Source organism: Brassica oleracea, chromosome C6, assembly GCF_000695525.1.
Source record: "Brassica oleracea var. oleracea cultivar TO1000 chromosome C6, BOL, whole genome shotgun sequence".
Taxonomy (NCBI): Eukaryota; Viridiplantae; Streptophyta; class Magnoliopsida; order Brassicales; family Brassicaceae; genus Brassica; species Brassica oleracea.
Genome location: NC_027753.1, coordinates 25281201 through 25299885, shown reverse-complemented (window position 1 = coordinate 25299885; position 18685 = coordinate 25281201). Strand labels below are relative to the sequence as shown.

At 33.8% G+C, this 18685-nt stretch overlaps 3 protein-coding genes across 3 annotated transcripts; 1 reads left to right on the top strand and 2 right to left on the bottom strand.

Moving 5' to 3' along the window:
• Nucleotides 1-1501: 1501 nt before the first annotated feature.
• Nucleotides 1502-2423, bottom strand: LOC106299007 (protein LIGHT-DEPENDENT SHORT HYPOCOTYLS 7-like). The gene has a single exon (XM_013735136.1). It carries the CDS (start codon nucleotides 2252-2254, stop codon nucleotides 1685-1687), a length of 570 nt encoding a protein of 189 aa, XP_013590590.1. The 5' UTR covers nucleotides 2255-2423; the 3' UTR covers nucleotides 1502-1684.
• Nucleotides 2424-8459: 6036 nt separating this feature from the next.
• On the top strand, nucleotides 8460-9445 carry LOC106297831. Its single transcript, XM_013733990.1, has 2 exons — nucleotides 8460-8792; nucleotides 8921-9445. Exons 1-2 carry the CDS (start codon nucleotides 8460-8462, stop codon nucleotides 9443-9445), a joined length of 858 nt encoding a protein of 285 aa, XP_013589444.1.
• Nucleotides 9446-15802: 6357 nt separating this feature from the next.
• Nucleotides 15803-17367, bottom strand: LOC106296532 (epidermis-specific secreted glycoprotein EP1-like). The gene has a single exon (XM_013732679.1). The coding sequence runs from the start codon at nucleotides 17293-17295 to the stop codon at nucleotides 15919-15921; it is 1377 nt and encodes a 458-aa protein (XP_013588133.1). The 5' UTR covers nucleotides 17296-17367; the 3' UTR covers nucleotides 15803-15918.
• Between the last annotated feature and the right edge of the window lie 1318 nt (nucleotides 17368-18685).

Here is an 18685-nt window from a genome sequence, read left to right as displayed (position 1 = left end):
AGCATTCTATGTCGAAAAGTAAGGTAAATCCATAAGAATCAAATCAAATAAAGTATACTTGCAATAAATATTGACCACTATAACTAAGGAAACCAAAGATTGTGGGAAAATATTGGAAGTGTACAAATGTGAATTTACTTCGGAGAAAACAAAGAACTCAAAGAGGGCAAAACAAATTAAGGCAAATACCTATTTAAGATTTGTATATTGATAATGTGAATAAATAAATTTACAATCTGTTAAACTCGTATATACTTACCTCAAAACATGATTTTTCCTATAAAACATTTATTATTCCGATAAAAATATTTTCATAATCCTGAAAAGCATACCGTACCAAAGATTCAAGACACTTTAAAAATTAATAGTCTGCGAGAAAATTTTACATCAGATTGGGAACAAATGCCAACAGTCAAGCCATATCATAACCCATCGGTTCACTATCAACTAACCACTTTCAAATGGGATAAACTTATTCAAAGAACAGGCGGTTTTCATTATTAATCAACCATATCTCATGCATCACACAGCATTTTGTATCAAACCCAGGATTCTAGCAACACACACAAGAAACACTTTTCCTTTTGTCAAGTAGACACAAGAAACACTTGCGCACACCATCCACAACCAAAAATACTAACACCATATGCACGAAGCACGGGAAGACTATATATATGTGATATAGGCCATGACTATTATAATCATACAAACTAATTTTGCATTTGTGTTTAAAGTTAGATTGCAAATCAAATTTTGATCTATTCTAATTCTAATTATTGAATTAATAAGACAAAATTGGAACGCCATTGGGGTGGGCTTAATCCATGGTATGACTCTCTTTTTTATCACTACACCATAACAGTACGTGCGAAGCAAGCAGGCAGGCATGTTTAAGAATAGACTAAGATTCACGATTAAATTAAAAGTAATAGAGTATGATATTAAAAAGTCTACAGAATTACAAATCAATCAACAACAACAAAAAGTCTACAAACTGTCAATATGATAAAAGATTTTTCATATAAAATCTATACTGTAAAAATGATGTATTTCAATTGATAGCGCCATTTTATTGCAGCATATTTATAATCTATGTTTATACATTTCATAAATACAAAACGTATACCTATCTAGGCCGACACTAGGGTTTTCTTGCGAGTGTGTGTGCCTCTAGGCTTTTTTTTTGTCAAGATGTGAATTCATCAATTCATAGAAATGACATTGTGATACAAGAGTTACTTGAATCTAGAGGGGCTAAAACTAGCAAAGGCTACCTAAGATCCCCAAATACATTAAAAGTGACTATGTTGAATAATCACAATTCGTTTTCATGAAAATATATATAACCCACATACATATAGTTAACAAAAGTGACTATGAATCACATCATTCACATGTTAATATATAATTAGAAGATTATAAATCATATTCTAGCGGTTCACATGTTAATATGAATGATCTTAACAATAGCTTTAATCTTATAATTTGACGTATATATGAAGATAAAAGTATGCAACAAGAGCTTCTGTGGAGATCTATTTCAAATACATATGTAGAATTGCGAATAGATCAAACGTGATAAATAATTGCAAACTAACAGAGATTAAATATATAGGGAAATAAATGCTTACCATTAATTGACCCCAACTTTTGTTTTATTATATGTTTTTTGTTTGTTTGCTTGCTAAGATGGCAAGTTGGAGCTACTAGTCCCCGTAGTACCATCTTCAACATCATGACTCTGCATAGGATTCCTCCTCTTCTTCTTCCTTTTATTGTACGGAACTCCTCTTGCCTTGGCCTGTGAATCTCTCACTTCCCTTAGAAAAACCCTAATCCCGCCGCCGGCAAATGGGTTTCTCTCCGAAAACCCTCCGTTCTCCTCGTATGCTGCTCTCAGCCGCCCGATCAAAGCATCCAAACTCCCCCACGCTTGTTTTAAAGGACAGTTACACTGTCCTGCTGGTTCAACTTGTCCGAAGAAAATACATCCATGTGCATGAACCTTTGTCTTTCCAAACTGGTCAAGATATTGGAGGAAGTCTAGGATGTTGTTAGAGCTGCACTGTGAGATGTGTACTGGTGGCTGCTGGTTACGAAGGTACTGACAAAACGTGTTCCAGTCTCGACGTTTCTGTGATTCGTACCGGCTTAACGCTGGTGAATTAGGAGGTGGTTGTGGTTGCTGCGGCTGCGGTTGTTCAGACGTGGATCTTTCTGCTATGTTTTTGCCTTTGTTGCTAGGACTAGCCATGGCTTTGATCGGCTCTTGTTGAATTCTTGATTCGATGATGATCACTACATGACTAGGACAGATGCTTCATAAGATTTTTTGTAATTTTTTGTATGTATTTTAAGTCTTTGAAGGAGAAGAAGAGATGAATATAGAGAAAGTATGTTAATGATAGTGGGGAAAAACTTTAGAAAATTCACTACACTAACAAGAAATAATTATATTATATTCTCACGTAAACTCTTTGATGGGAATATAATATATAGAGCAGCATCAAATCAACAACTGTAAAAGACTATAAAACTAGAATTCTATACAAAAAAAAAAACTTCTTTTTAGCAAAATCTAGTGTACGTTCACTAAATAATCAACCTCGAATAAATCAGTTTTATCATCAAGCTCGTTTTAGTTAAACATAAAGTCACCACTGATATTATTTTAAACCAAACAAACGCGTAAAATATTTATTCTCTTATATTTACTGTGATGTCAATTATAGAAAATTTACAACACTTTATAGCATGAATAAACTATCTTGAGCTAATAGGTATAGATTTTTATTCTGTTATATTTTTAGTTTTTGTTCAATCCTCTTTCAAATCATGCTTATTATCAATTCATGGTTCGTAAGAATGGATTGATAGTTCAGACACATACTTGATTGATTGAGTTTATAAGTTTTTAGTCGACCATATTGATTCGACCTTGTTTTCAAGGAATGAAAATCATTGAATCTCGTTGAGATCATATCGACGTTATAAACCGAATCACGAGTAATCATACGCTATTACTTCTTTTATATGGCTTAATACTCTTTTATTGTTATTTTATATAGTTGTCTATAGTTATAACCAATCGCTATCTTTAAATTGAATACGGCTATAGATTCATGGTTTATTATTAAACATGTGAACTACCAATGCTTTTAAAATTTAAATCATACTCCCTCTGTTTTTTATCGTAAGTAGTTTAAGCAAAATTTGTTTGTTTCAAAATATAAATAGATTTCGTAATTTTAAGTAATTTTTACTTTTATTGGGTATAGTATTATCAATCAAATAATATATACTTATTTATGATTGGTTTAACTACACCTAATTTATATATCAAATGCTACTTTTGGAAAAATTAATAACTTTCTTAATATTTGTGCATTCATCTAAAACTATTTACAATAAAAAACAGAGGGAGTAGTAGTTAATCACATCGCTTGTACACATTTTAATTCTTATAAATGCTAGCTATTAACAGCTGCATTGATCTTAGAATTTTATGGCTGCATACCATAATTTTATTAATACTAGGGATCGTTACCCGCGCTAAGGCGCAGAGTTTTTGCATTTTAATCTATTTTTGTCTCTTTTTTACTAATCTAGCATTCAGTTTTTCAATGCATTTTATCTTCACCATCTCCTCTTGTCTTGTTTACATTTGTTTTCACGTTCTGTCGTTTGATTTGTCTTAGTTTTAGCTTGTGTAATAACTTAACCATGCTCATTCTTCTTTCATTTTTTATTGATTGATATTTTTATCTCGCTTAGCTCTGTGTTGCAACTAATTTGCTCTAATCATTTTTCATCATCTGCTTCGTATTCTTTTCATATTCATTAACTATTGTCTCCAATCTCTTTAAATCCTAAAAATCCTACATGTTCTTTTGTTTATTAAATCACATATTAAACATTGTTGAAACTGTTTATTTATTCTAATAAATCCTTACGATTATAACTAAGATGATATGGATAAAAGACTGATTATAATTTAGTTGAAATTAAAGTATAAAGTAGAAGTTATTAAACTTGCAATCCTTCTTTTTGTCATCCAAGATAGCTTTAGTCAAATCAATTATATTGTTTTAGAAAACCCATAAGCTATTTCAATCCCAGACAACAAAAAAACAGGCGCATTTGTTATTGACGCTGCGGCGGGTTTCCTTTACTATAAACATAATTGCTTGTCACAACTGTTAATAAACTCAAATGTGTTTACACAAGCTACCCATATAAGAGTTTCATACTCATTTCTCTTTCTCTAGTCATCTCCTATGTTAGTAGCTATCATAATACAATCATCAAACAAAGGACATATCTCTCGGTTCCATATAGAATATGAAAAGGATTGTTTTCTGCAGACTCCATGATCACTGAGTATTATAAATATCAAACTCTGTCTATGGTCTATTTATATGTTGAGGAAATGCCTCGAAATGTAGCTTCCAAATAATGATTTTCAGGTCAACACATTGCATGTTAACCTCCACAATGGGATCATCGGATCTGCAGATACCGCTACATGTCGAGTCGAACACAGCTACACATATGTTCCCTGCTTGTGCCTTTCATTCACAATCTTCAATTCTCTCAAGAACCAGAATCAATGTTAAATGAGGTAAAAGTTTTAGAGTCACAACAGACTTTGTATAGCCAAGCCCAATAAACCAAGCACCCAACGTAACATCCCCACTTGCCTATTTGTGCATTAAATGACTTGATCATTATATAGTAGCACCGAGAAGTTAGACGGAAAATGAGGTATGAGTGCAAAGTAAACAAAACATTTAAAATCTTACTGATTATGGGAAATATAAGAAATCAATTCTCTTGAAATATAACTGTCCGATAGCGTGACAGAAGTACTTGTTCCTGTTCTCACCAAACTTCTCATTCTAAATGTATATATAAATCTATTAGAGTTATTGTCAGCGCTCTGTTGCGATATTTGTTAGCTAAAATAATTCATCCAATATAATAGGAAAAAGAAACCAACGAAATAGTAAAGCTAACCATCAGCTGAGATGCTTTTTCTGTCCTGACACATTGCAAGCTTAGTGATTTCACTGCCAAAAGCAACAAACTAAGCAGTTATATACATCCGAGACATTTATTTACAAATGGTTCCTAGCACAGAAAAAACATATTATTATGTTACAGATGATAAGTTTGATGCATAAATACAGTTTAGAATTTTTTTCAACTGAACATTTGTGCCTACTGAATTACCTTACAACACCCACTGCATTGTGATTTTGGCATGTTAAAGCTAAGAATCAACATTGGAGCTTGCGTTAGCATTTGAAACATGAAATATAGCACAATCAATTTCCAGTGTTAATTCCACTGACAATAGCTGTGCAAAAGAACTCTGCTAGTAAGGTAATCGTGATTAGTAATTCTTTACATCTTAGTGTCGAAGAAACAAAGGTTTCCAACCTTCATAAATATATATTTGTTTCAGCCATCAATGTACAAAGAATCATTTAGCTCAGTGGTATAAATGTTGTTGTTTAGATCTAAATAACCCGGGTTCGAGTCACAGACTTAACACTTTTTCACACTTTTTAAAAGTGAAATCCACATATCGCTGACGTGTCGCATCATGAGTGATACAACTACCCTATTATAATGTAGATTGTTTTTACGGCTGCATCCCATAATATTATTCTTTAACATATAGACTAGGTTAAGATCTGCGCTTTGCGTGGGATCAACATTATATATATAAATTATTTTATGTATTAAATATTTTACATATTATGAAATAATAAATATATATATTAAATAATTAAAAGTCAGTAACTATTAAATATATAATTAAACTGGTGTGAACATATAGATCAATTTTATTAATCCAAAAAATATTTTTTTTATTTAATAGGATATGTTATTAAATTTAAATGATACTAACATAGATATTATATTTTAGTATATTTTTAATATTAATGTCTATTAAATGATGATTTCTACTCATATAGTTTTTTGATCATTTGTATCTTTTATAGAAAAAAATTTAAATTACTGATAACAAAATTTTCATTATGGGATTAATAGTTTTAGTAATTTATAATTTAAAAAAAAAGATAAGTTGTCAATGATCGTTCAAAACTTTTATCAAAAAAATTGTTCAAAGTAAATTTTGAAACTAAAATATTGTATTTTATATGGTTTATAGTTTAATTTAAAACGATATATATATTAATCTTAATAATTAATTAAATTAGAATTTTTTACTTATATAATTTTTGTAATCATTTGTATTTTGTTATAACAAAAATTTTAAACCATGGATCATAAAATTTGAATGTGAGACTTTTAACAGTTTTAGTAATTTATAGCCGTTTGTAAAAATTCAAAATATAACATATACATAAAAATCTAAATTTTTATTATATGGTTATTGTGGTTGTTTAATTTATTTAATAGTTTAAAATTAAACAAATATGATAGAAGATACACTATTTTTTTATCAAATATTTATTTTTCAAAATTATTAATTGTCATATATACTTTAGCCACATTAGACAATTCCGTAAATTTTATTTAAGTAAATAATAAAGTACATTAATGATGAATTTATTGTTACTTTAATAAAAAACTTATTATATAATTAGATGGACCAACATATTTATCTAATGATTCTAAGAATCATTCTAGTGATGACAAGTGGTTACAAAAAGAAGTTGTAATGATTCTCAAATAATATATAAGGGATATGCTTCGCTTTAATTGGTCAACATGACACGAGTTTATTTTAGCACATTAATACATGTAGATTGTTAACTCATTATTGCCTTGCCGTGTAGATTGATAGTTTGGTAACACGTTTAGTTTTGTGGAGCATGATTATTATTATTTCTTTCTTTTAGCTAAACTGGAATAACTTGAGAATATTTTATTTGTATGGAATCTTGAATCAATATTTTTTACTTGTGAGAAACGTTAATGCAATGATTATAGAATATTGATATTGCCTTATACATTTTGTACTGATATCTTGCATATTTTCATTGTGTTATTCATTCACATATGTGCATTTTGATCATATAGACTAGGATTTAGCCATGTTTAGGTTGCATTTTGCATACATGAGTCTTTATTAGGTATTGGAGTACCACATGGAGTTCTTGGAGACATTTGGGTGCATTTGGAACTCAAAAGAAGTGATAAAGGTGATCATTGGACGAGCAGTGCATGGGAGCGAACCTACCGGAGCGACGCCATGAACTCGCTGTGCCCTACCTCTCAGAGCGACCTCACGAGGTCGCTCGCCATTTCATCGTTTTGGAGTGCAAAAATAGACTCAGAGCGACGTCTCGCAGCGACGATCTGAGGTCGATCCCAACACCCAGAGCGACCTCCCGGAGCGATGTGCCGAGGTCGCTGTGCTTCAATTATTTGGTTGAACTTTTGATTAATCAAGGGCCTTTTGGTCATTTGTTATGCACGTTTTACACTTTCTAAACCTATGTTTAAGTACCTTTTGTAAGCCATTGGAGGCGGATTATCTTTTATCTTAAGAAAACCACCAAAAACCTCTTGGAAAGTTCATCTCTTTGATTCAATTGATTATTTTTGTTATTGCAATCATGTTGTTTTCATATCGATTCTCTGTATTTCTCAACATGATTAATCTGAAATCTAATATGAGTTTAAGAGGAATCATGTAGATTAGTGAGTAATGACCTTTTGAATTCATGGGTTAGGGAGATTAAGGGTGATTAGGTTAGATTTGGGATGTTTTAGTGTAGATCATTCTTAGTCCTTGCTAGTAGAGTATTCATAATGCATCTTCTGAGTTGGCCTCTCTAAAGTTGATCTTTAGGCATTTTCCACCCAAAAGGTGTTTGATGAAATGCCTGAGACAACTCTTCTAAGCTTTTAGCATACTTTGCCAAAGACATTTGTTGTTAGAGGTGCTAAGATAGCCATTAGACTTGTTAGTAATGATTGCTTTCATATTATTCAACCAAAGACATTTGATGTTTGAAATGTGTTAGTAAATGAACATTCATCTACACATAGAGCTTGTTTAGAACTGTGTCTAAACTTAAGGTTGATAGTTTGATTGATCGTTTGCCATCCTTAGTTCGAAACTTGATCACCCAAGGTCTAATCCCTATGCCCATGAGTTCTCTTTTCCCTTAGTCAAGAAAGTTACTTCATTTATCGCTTTTATTATTGTGCAACTGCATTATCAATAATCATTAGTTTAGAAATCTTTTAAATCACCGGTTGCACTTAGATTAAGTGAGTACTTCCATTCTCAGTGCTTTGAAATCCCTAAGAATTGGTTCAACAATCTTTTATACTACATCATTTGTCTTAGGAGCCTTGAAAACTCCTAACATCATGTACGCATATATAGCTTATTTACTTTTTAATAAGGATGATTTCATTTTGACTTATTTTATTTATAAAATTTGATTATTATTTTATTATTTCAGTGAGCTATGTCGAACTTTACTAGTCTTGAATTCGAAGTTCTTGATATCACTGGAAACAACTATTTGGCTGGGGCATTAGATGCCGAATTTTCCCTTAGTGCAAAGGGACTTGAAGGTACAATCCTAGAAGGAAATCAAGCCCAAAATCAAGATAAAGCGAAGGCTATGATATTCCTTCATCATCACCTCCATGGAGATCACAAAAATGAGTATTTGACAGTGAAAGATCCACAAGTCCTTTGGAACGACTTAAAGGAAAGGTATGATCACCAGAAAACTGTGATTTTACCTAAAGCTCGTTATGAATGGGCACATCTGAGATTACAAGACTTTAAGTCTGTAAGTGATTACAGCTCAGCCTTGTTCAAAATTACTTCCAAGTTGGAGTTATGTGGGGTGAAAATCACGGAAGCTGAAAGTTAGATAAGACATTCTCTACTTTTCATGCAAATAATGTTGTCCTGCAGACACAATATCGTGAAAAGGGATTCCAGAAGAATTCCCAACTTATATCTTGTCTCCTTGTGGCTGAGCAAAACAATGAGCTTTTGATGAAAAATCATGGACTACGTCCAACTGGTTTTGCTCCATTGACTGAACAGAACAACACTGGCCACGGAAATGGCTACACTAGTGGTCGCGATCGTGGTCGTGGTCGTGGACATGGTCGTAGAGATACACGTGGACGTGGATATGGTCAAATTCGAGTTCGAGGAGTTTCTTTTAAGAACTCTAACTCTCACCGGAAGTGGGAAAAGAAAGATGGTGACAAACAAGAAAATGAATGCTACCGATGTGGAAGTAAAGACCATTTGGCTCGTACGTGCCGTACACCAACACATCTTGTTACCTTGTATCAACAGTCAGTAAAACAAAAGGGAAAGAATGTGGAAACAAACATGGTGTACGAAGGTAGAGAGGATGACTTTGATTTCGGTGATGCCACTCACCTTGACCTTTCCGATTTTTTCATTGACGAAGAGAAAAAGTGATTGAGCAATAACTATTTAAGAGATGCTTTGTTTTAGTTTATTTATTGACTTTTAATTATTTGGCTTTTAGTTATTGGCTTTGGTTTTTATTTACTATGATGTTGTTTCTTTTGCATTAATGAATTTAATCTATTTTATTATTTTATATGAGATTATAATTTATTTTATTTATTTATTGAAGAGAAATGGATGGTGGAGATTTATGCTTAGCAGACAGTGCTACTAGTCACACAATTCTGAAAAATAAGAAATATTTTTCTCATTTAATAAATAGAGAAGCAAGTGTGAGCACTATAACAGGTAGTGCAAAGATAATTGAAGGCTCCGAAAGAGCAAACATAATACTTCCTATGGGAGCATAACTTGAAATTATTGATGCATTGTATTCCACTCAGTCTCAAAGAAACTTACTGAGTTTTAAAGATATTCGCAGAAATGGATATCATATTGAGACTATGAATGAAGGAAATATTGAATTTCTTCACATTATAAGTATTATTCATGTCTCTAAGAAAGTAGTAGAAAGACTACCAACATTCTCCACTGGATTGTATTACACTAAGATTAGTGCAATTGAGGCAAATGCCATAGTAAACCAGAAGTTTACTGAAAATATTACTGATTGGCATGATCGGTTAGGTCATCTCGGTTCAACAATGATGCGAAAGATAATCACAAATTCATGTGGGCATCCACAGAAGAACCAGAAGATTCTTCCTAATGATTATTCATTTGCTGCTTGTTCTCAAGGCAAATTGATTATAAGGCCTTCACCAGCCAAGATAATTCATGAATCAATAAATTTTCTGGAACTTATTCAAGGAGACATTTGTGGGCTGATTCACCAACCATGTGGAACCTTTAGATATTTTATGGTTCTAATTGACACATCAACAAGAGGGTCACATGTTTCTTTGTTATCAACTCGCAAAACCTGGCGTTTGCGAGACTGCTTACTCAATTGATCAAATTACGAGCACATTTTCCAGATTTTCCCCTTAAGGCAATTCGCCTAAACAATGCTGGTGAATTCATGTCTCAGGCTTTTAATGATTATTTCGTGTCTATTGGGATAAGTGTTGAACATCATGTAGCACATGTTCACACACAAAATGGTTTAGCTGAATCGTTAATTAAACGTCTTCAGTTGATTGCTAGACCATTGCTTATGAAATCAAAACTCCCAGTCTCTGCATGGGGGCATGCTATATTACATGCAGCAGCGTTGATTCGCATAAGGCCAACGAGTAATCATCAATTCTCCCCATCACAATTGATTATTGGTCAGGAGCCAAATATTTCCCATCTTAAGATATTTGGATGTGCAGTATATGTTCCGACTGCTCCACCACAACGGTCTAAAATGGGACCTCAACGAAGGTTAGGAATATATGTTAGATATGATTCTCCATCAATAATTAAATATTTAGAGCCATCCACATGGGATTTATTTAAGGCCCGATTCGCAGACTGTCATTTTAATGAGTCTGTTTTTCCAACATTGGGAAAAGATATTAACTGGAATGAATTATCATTATCTCATCTTGATCCTCGAACTAAAGAATGTGACTTAGAAGTCCAAAAGATAATTCATTTACAAAGCTTAGCAAACCAGTTGCCAGATGCATTTACTGACCCAAAAAGAGTGACCATGTCACATATCCCAGCTGTAAATGCTCCAGTTAGAATGAATGTTCAAGAAGGACAAAATCAACATGCTAATGAGTCTAAGGTACGCCTGAAGCATGGTAGACCTATCGGTTCTAAAGATAAAAATCCTCGAAAAAGAAAGGAGCAAAAATTGGTAATAATGAAACCGAGGTAATAACTACAAATGAAAAATATCCAAAAGAGAACATGACACAAGAAGAAATTTAGGTACCTGATAATGAAGAGATCTCAACTAACTATGTCATGTCTGGAATGAAATGGAACCGAAAGCAAATCGACGTCGATGATATTTTTGCATATAATGTAGCAGTTGATCTTATGGATGAGGATCATGAACCAAAATCTATTGAAGAGTGTACACGAAGAAGTGATTGGCCAAGATGGAAAGAATCAATAGATGCTGAATTTAAATCTCTTGCAAAAATAGCAGTGTTTGGACCTGTAGTCCGTACACCTAAACGTGTAAAATCAGTGGGATATAAATGGATTTTTGTGTGAAAGAGGAATGAAAATGGTGAGATTGTGAGATAAAAAGCACATTTAGTTGCTCAAGGATTTTCACAAATACCAGGAATTGACTATGAAGAGACATACTCTCATGTGGTGGATGCTACTACATTCAGGTTCCTTATCACTCTGTGATAAAGGAAGGACTTGATTTACGCTTAATGGATGTAGTCACAGCTTACTTATATGGCCCACTAGGTACTGACATTTACATGAAAGTCCCAAAAGGATTTAAACTGCCAGAAGCAGCAAATTCTAATTCTCGAATAAGTTATAGCATAAAGTTAAATCGATCTCTTTATGGACTGAAACAATTAGGACGTATGTGGTATAATCTCCTAAGTGAGTACTTGTTGAAAGAAGGCTATAAAAACGATCCTATCAGTCCATGTATCTTTATAAAGAGATTTGAGAAATGATATGTTATAATTGCAGTGTATGTTGATGATTTAAACATTATTGGAACTCCTAAAGAGATTTCAATTACAATGGATTACTTGAAGAAAGAGTTTGAGATGAAAGATCTTGGAAAAACAAGGTTTTGTTTGGACTACAAATTGAGCACCTTAAGAATGGAATCTTAGTGCATCAAGAAACTTACACAGAAAAGATGGCTAAACGATTTTCTATGGATCAAGCACATCCTTTGAGTAGTCCAATGGTGGTAAGATCACTCGATGTGAATAAAGATCCCTTCCGCCCTAGAGAGAAGAATGAAGAAGTTCTTGGTCCTGAAGTACCATACTTAAGTGTTATAGGGGCATTAATGTACCTTGCCAGTCATACAAGACCTGATATATCATTTATAGTGAATCTATTGGCAAGGTTTAGTTCATGCCCAACTCGTAGGCATTAGAATGGGATTAAACATATACATTGATACCTCCAAGGTACGAAAGACATGGGAATATTCTTTCATAACCCATCCACAGAAGGTTTGATTGGTTTTGCAGATGCTGGATACATGTCTGATCCCCGCAATGCTAGATCACAAACAGGATATGTGTTTACTTGTGGTGGAACTGCTATATCTTGGCGTTCGATGAAACAAACAATTGCAGCTACTTCTTCCAACCACACAGAGATTTTAGCCATTCATGAAGCTAGTCGCGAGTGTGTATGGTTAAGATCCGTCATTCAACATATACGGGAAGATTGTGGTCTATCTACAGGGAAAGAATCCCCAACAGTCATGTATGAGGATAATGCTGCATGTATCGCTCAACTCAAAGATGAATACATCAAAGGATACAGGACAAAGCACATTCTACCGAAATTCTTTTTCACCCATGATCTACAGAAGAATGGAGATGTTCGTATCGTTCAAGTTCGTTCAAGTGACAATTTAGCTGACTTATTCACCAAAGCGCTACCCACTTCTAGTTTCAAGAAGTTGGTTCATCTTATCGGATTACGTCGTCTTAAGGATCTTGACGTTTGTATACATGAGAGGAAGTAATTGCGCGCTGCACTCTTTTTCCCTTAACCATGGTTTTTCCCACTGGATTTTTCTGGTAAAGTTTTTGACGAGGCAGCATCATACGCGCATAATTGACATCACGGGGAAGTGTTATATTTATTGTGATGTCAATTATAAAAAATCTTGTTCACCAAAATTTACATGTACTTGGTTTTCAAGCTAAACCCTCGTACTGTATCCTTATACAAAAAGTTCAAAAAACACCAATTCGTCTCTTTCTCTTGTCTTCTCTTATCTGTTTACAACATATTCAAAGAAAGAAAACATGTAACACGTAGATGTATATATAAATTAAGTAAGTGAAATGCAAATTACGTAGATGCTTTTTGGAATATCAGGTTAACTAATGATAGACTAGAGAGACAGGAGATGGCGCATCAAATTACTAGGGTGCTTTAGTTCTTTATTTTTCAACCGATAGACCTATCAGATTATTTTCTCTTCATTTGATGATATGTACAGTTAGCATTTAAGAATTGGTAACTATTTCAACTTTATTTAAATATTTATTATCATGTTTCCATTCAGCTTAGCAATCATTGTCATACATCGAATATTGCCGCACTATTTATGTGTATCAAAAGAAAACAATAATATGAAAGAACAATTAACACAATCATTCAAAAACTGTTTTCTGTGTTACGCTGAACTTTCTATAACGTATGGTCCACTTTGAAATATCAATGTATTCAAGTAATACCCGTAGCGAGAGCTGCAAAACGATACTACTATTTGTCCTTTGTTTTGATTCTTCCGAATTCATTGAAAACTATATCTTATTGGGTCATGTGTTTTTGAGTTTTTCTCCTGACCATAAAAAAAAAAAGAAAAACCGAGCAATCAGTCTTCTGCATAGAGAACGGCCCCACGGCAAAATTTGGCAATCAAATCATCAAGGAAAAGAAAATATGAAATGTACAACAATATCGATTAATCGTAGTATCATCAAGGAAAAGAAAATATGAAATGTACAACAAATATTTGTCTCGACATTTTTAATGCAAAAGCATTAGAGGCATTTTGCTCAAAAAAAGCATTAGCGTCGTATTGTAAAATATTAGGGTTACATATCCCACATCGAAAATTTAATGGAACATTGACTAATATATAAAGAGTTAGGACCAATCCACTAATTATTAATTGGTTTGAATTTGAAAGTCCATAAAAAACATGAATCTAACGTAAAAGGGAAAAACTAATAGACTTCAAACAAAATGTATACTGAATATTAGTTTTTTTTGAGAAAAAAAATCTTTGAAATTTTCTACACATTAGTATTAGTTTTTTTTAATATAGGCTTAAGAGCATGATTATTGGAGGGTTCTTAGAGTGAGATTTTTAGCGGTATATAAGAACCCGTCTCTTAACTTTTAACTAAAAAGTTAAGAACCGGTTCTTAACTTTTTTAGTTAAAAGTTAAGAGACGGGTTCTTATATTCCGTTAAGAACCTCATCCTAAGAACCTTTCAATAATCATGCTCTTAACATACTAGTATTAGTTGGTTGGAAAATAAACACAAAAGACTAACAATTTTAATGTAAATATATAAAACTAAATAATTAAAGATAATACAGCTAAAATTAATATCAAACATATGATTAAAACAACACAAGGGTATTTTGGTAGTTTATTTACTAAACTAATTTGGATGGAAATGAAAATAAAGAAACAAACATAAGATCAATTTAGATGATTCATCTAGATGAGTTATTTGGATGGACAAACAAACAGTCACAAAAATCTAAATGAATCATCTGAATAGATCATGTAAATGAATCATGTGAATGGAGATGACAAATGGTGAAACGAACAGCCCCTAAAGTGAATCATAAACCGCTCGCTGATTATTCATTAGGTGATATATATAAAAATGCTGATAACTTTCGTAAAAATTCTATCTATTACTTGATATATTCAATAGAAGTGTTGGTTTTTTTGATGTCTGTGAGGAGAAGATGAGCAATCTGACATGTCTTATCCTTCTATTCGTAGGAGAAGCCTAAAGACGTGCAATCTCGATCACATTTTTTTCTGACTCAGCCAGTACGAGATTACCGTAACCGAGTGAGAGAGGAGTGTTTTCTTGTTGTTGCGGTTCGCGTGTCAGACCCAGTGCATGATGTCTTCGTCTCTCGGGGTAGTACGATGATTTTGAAAGTGGTTTATGTGAGTGTGTGTGTTTATATATAATATTCTCTGGTTGTCTTCGTTTGAAATGTCAAAAGAAAAAAAAAATTCAAAAAATTAAAACGGCAATTTGCCTTGTATTCAAAGAAATTGGTGCTATAGAGGGAGTGACGGTGACGTGTGTAAGTTGTATTTTGATAAGGTACAGTTGGAATCTAGGATATTTTCTAAGTTTAAGTTTTGATTTTCAAGTACTTCATATTCAAATAATATAAAAGTGACTCATGAAATGCATGTATGCCGTTTACTATAAATAGGTTTAGTGCCATTTAATTTGGACAACGTATAAAAAATTAGGTTTTGAGGATATCTTTATAGATTTGTTTGAGTAACCCTATTGCTATTCTCTAAGAGTATTTCCACTGCAAATAATTCTCATGATTTAAAAATAGAAAAGTAAGTGAGAAAACAAAAGAGGATTCTCAAATAAGAAACTTTGTGAAATTCATGAGAACCCCAAACCCCAAGATCACAAATCACGTAAAACTCTGATCATCTATGGAAATACGTATAGATGGTAAATATAGCCAAATGCTTTTAGATTAAATAGAAACGTCATACATCATTGAACGGTGAATTATTACAAATTCACGTTGGTCTTGATGAATAAATAACGCTGAGAACAAACTAATATTTGATATAACCAATAAAAGAAGTGTTAGCGTCTTTGATGAGCGTACCAAGAAGAGGAGCGACCAAACATTTCTTGTCCTTCTCCTTGTAAAAGTAACCCAAACACTTGCAATCACGATCGCATTTTGCCTTGCATTCGTTTACAGAAACTGGTCCTTGTCCATCGTTAACATACGGACCATTAAAATGCACAACACCGACAATTTTATAATATTTTACCGTTTTACCCTTGTTTCTCCCGCCGCAAAACTCAGTCGTTTTAGGTGCTGAGCATTTCTCGCTCCAAGCAAACAAACCTTTGGGTGTAGGACACCCAACGCACATTCCTCGACTGCAATATCCAAACTCGCCGCAAAACGACGGCAAGCCGCATGGACGGACGAAGTTCTTGGAGAAGAAAGCAAAACTCTCTTCCCATTCGAGATACGTAGCGGGAGGAAAGTACGAGAAGGCCTTGAGGCTACCGTCTGATCCAAGTCTTAGATACGAGATAGTTCCGTTGTAGTTGACTTTGCTTAGGTTTATAGTTCCGCTTCCAGTTCCTATTGGTCGGGCTTGGAGTACCCTGCGGTTATTACCAGGGTTCGTCGTTGTCGGTTGTGGAGCTGGTTCTAGGAGGAGCTCGTAAGCTGACGGCTCCGTTAAGTTATCAAACTCTCTTCTAACGGCGAACGTGACGGTGCCGCGGAAGTCCTGTGACGGCCATCCACCGTAAGCTAACGGCTGTCCGGTTTTGTTAACGTACATTGTTAAACCTTTGTCACCGAGCACCATACTGTACGGTCCATCTGAGCCGTCCATGTCGGATGTACGACTAACGAGTTTATTAACTCCGTTAAGTTTTAACGACTGGCCGACAAGAAGCGTGTCGGTCGGATAGTCGAAGCTTTGCCAAATAAACTTGTCGTTTTTGTCGTGTAGCACCATGTTACCATTGGGGAGGATCTTGAATCCGGTGACGCCTTTGTTGGCTGTGTTAGTCTGCCATTTTATTTGGCCGTCTAACTCAGCGAGCACGAGGTTTCCGTCGCGGCCGAGTGAGAGAGTTGAGTTATCTCCCACGGGGTTGTTCCGGTTTGCGTCCCAGATCCAACGTGTGTAATCCAAGTCACGCCTGGTTCCGACTCGGAGAGCTAAGACGTAGGCGCTAGGGGTGGTGTTGTAAAACATGAGCTGGAAAGGCAGTGTGAAGAAGCTCTGGTTCTCTGAGCTGAGGAAACGGTAGCTAGCGTCGTACTCTGTGATGTATGGGGCGTAGGATGGTTCGTTGAGGACTCTGAATTGTTTATCGGGAGGGACTTGGGCTATAACCATTGAAACTGTCGCAATGGTAAGTGCCGTGGCTAGCAAGATATCTAATTGTAGCTTCATTGCTCTTTGTGTTTTCTGAGAGTTTAATAGTAGTGAGGTGAGATGAGATGATATTCAGAAGAATTAGTTTGCGAGTGTATATATATAAGTTGTTAGCTTCAGAACTTTGGGTGTATTCGTTTGAATAGTCCAAGTTGCAAATTATGACTTGATACAGACCAAGCAATTATGACTTGATACAGACCAAGCAAATTGGTGATGCACAATTCACGGGGAGAAAATGTCTTATTTATGATTTTTTTTCTGGAACAAAACTTAGGTTCACCCCCTAAATGAACCTTTAAATTCACTTAACCTTTTAGTACCTATCAAAATAACACATAAATTATTAATTAAAAAATAATAAATTAAATAAAAAATAGCTAAAAAAGATAAAAATGCTAATTTTAACGACGCTAACGCAGCTAGCGAAACCCTAAACCCTAAATCTTAAATTCTAAACCCTATATCTTAAATTCTAAACCCAAATCCAAACCCTCTAAACTCAAATCTTATACTCTTAACCCTAATCATAGACCATAAACCCAAATTATATACCTTAAACCTAAAAAATAGACTATAAACCTAAACCCTATATTCTAAACCCAAGTCTTAGACTCTAGACCCTAAACCCAAACCGTAAACCTTAACCCAAACCCTAGCATCTAAGTTTGTGGTTTGGGTTTAGAGTTTACCGTTTGGGTTTTGGGTCTAGGATTTGAGTTTAGGGTATAGGTTTTGAGTTTAGGAGTTACGGTTTGGGTTTATGATTTACCGTTTTGATTTATGGTTAAAGTTTTGGGTTTAGGATATATAATTTGGGTTTAAGGTTTACGGTTTGGGTTTAGGGTCTAGAACTTGGTTTAGGGTATAAAGTTTAGGTTTATAGTTTTGTTTTTGGGTTTAGGGTATATAATTTGGGTTTATGGGTTTGGATTTGGGTTTAGGGTATAGGGTTTGGGTTTATGAATTTGGATTTGGGTTTAGAATTTAGGGTATATGGTTTAGAATTTAAAATTTAAGGTTTAGGGTTCAGCTAGAAGCGTTATCGTCGTTAAAATTAGCGTTTTTATTTTTTGAACCTATTTTTTATTTAATTTAATATTTTTTAATTAATAATTTATGTATCAATTTGATTGATTTTAAAAGTTGGGGTAAATTTAAAGGTGAACCTAAGTTCTGTCATTTTTTTTGTGCTCATGGTTTATTTATGATTTGGATAAGGTTTTATGTTGAGAATATTCGAATATTATTTTGGTACAGTAAAGTTTTCAACAGAACATTAACCAAATTGTCGCCGTATTGAAAACGGGGCCGCATAATTTTTTGACTTTAATATCATTATGGTTCCGCTGTAACTATTTGCACAGTAAATTTATGCTTATATATACAAGTGAAAACGCTCAATTGT

What these genes read in the sequence shown, in the direction of transcription:
- LOC106299007 (XM_013735136.1), bottom strand. Translation starts at nt 2,254, where the DNA reads ATGGCTAGTCCTAGCAACAAAGGCAAAAACATAGCAGAAAGATCCACG.
- LOC106297831 (XM_013733990.1), top strand. Translation starts at nt 8,460, where the DNA reads ATGTCGAACTTTACTAGTCTTGAATTCGAAGTTCTTGATATCACTGGA. An exon ending in GATTACAAGACTTTAAGTCT is followed by an intron (nt 8,793 to 8,920) that starts GTAAGTGATTAC and finishes GTTGTCCTGCAG; the next exon opens with ACACAATATCGTGAAAAGGG.
- LOC106296532 (XM_013732679.1), bottom strand. Translation starts at nt 17,295, where the DNA reads ATGAAGCTACAATTAGATATCTTGCTAGCCACGGCACTTACCATTGCG.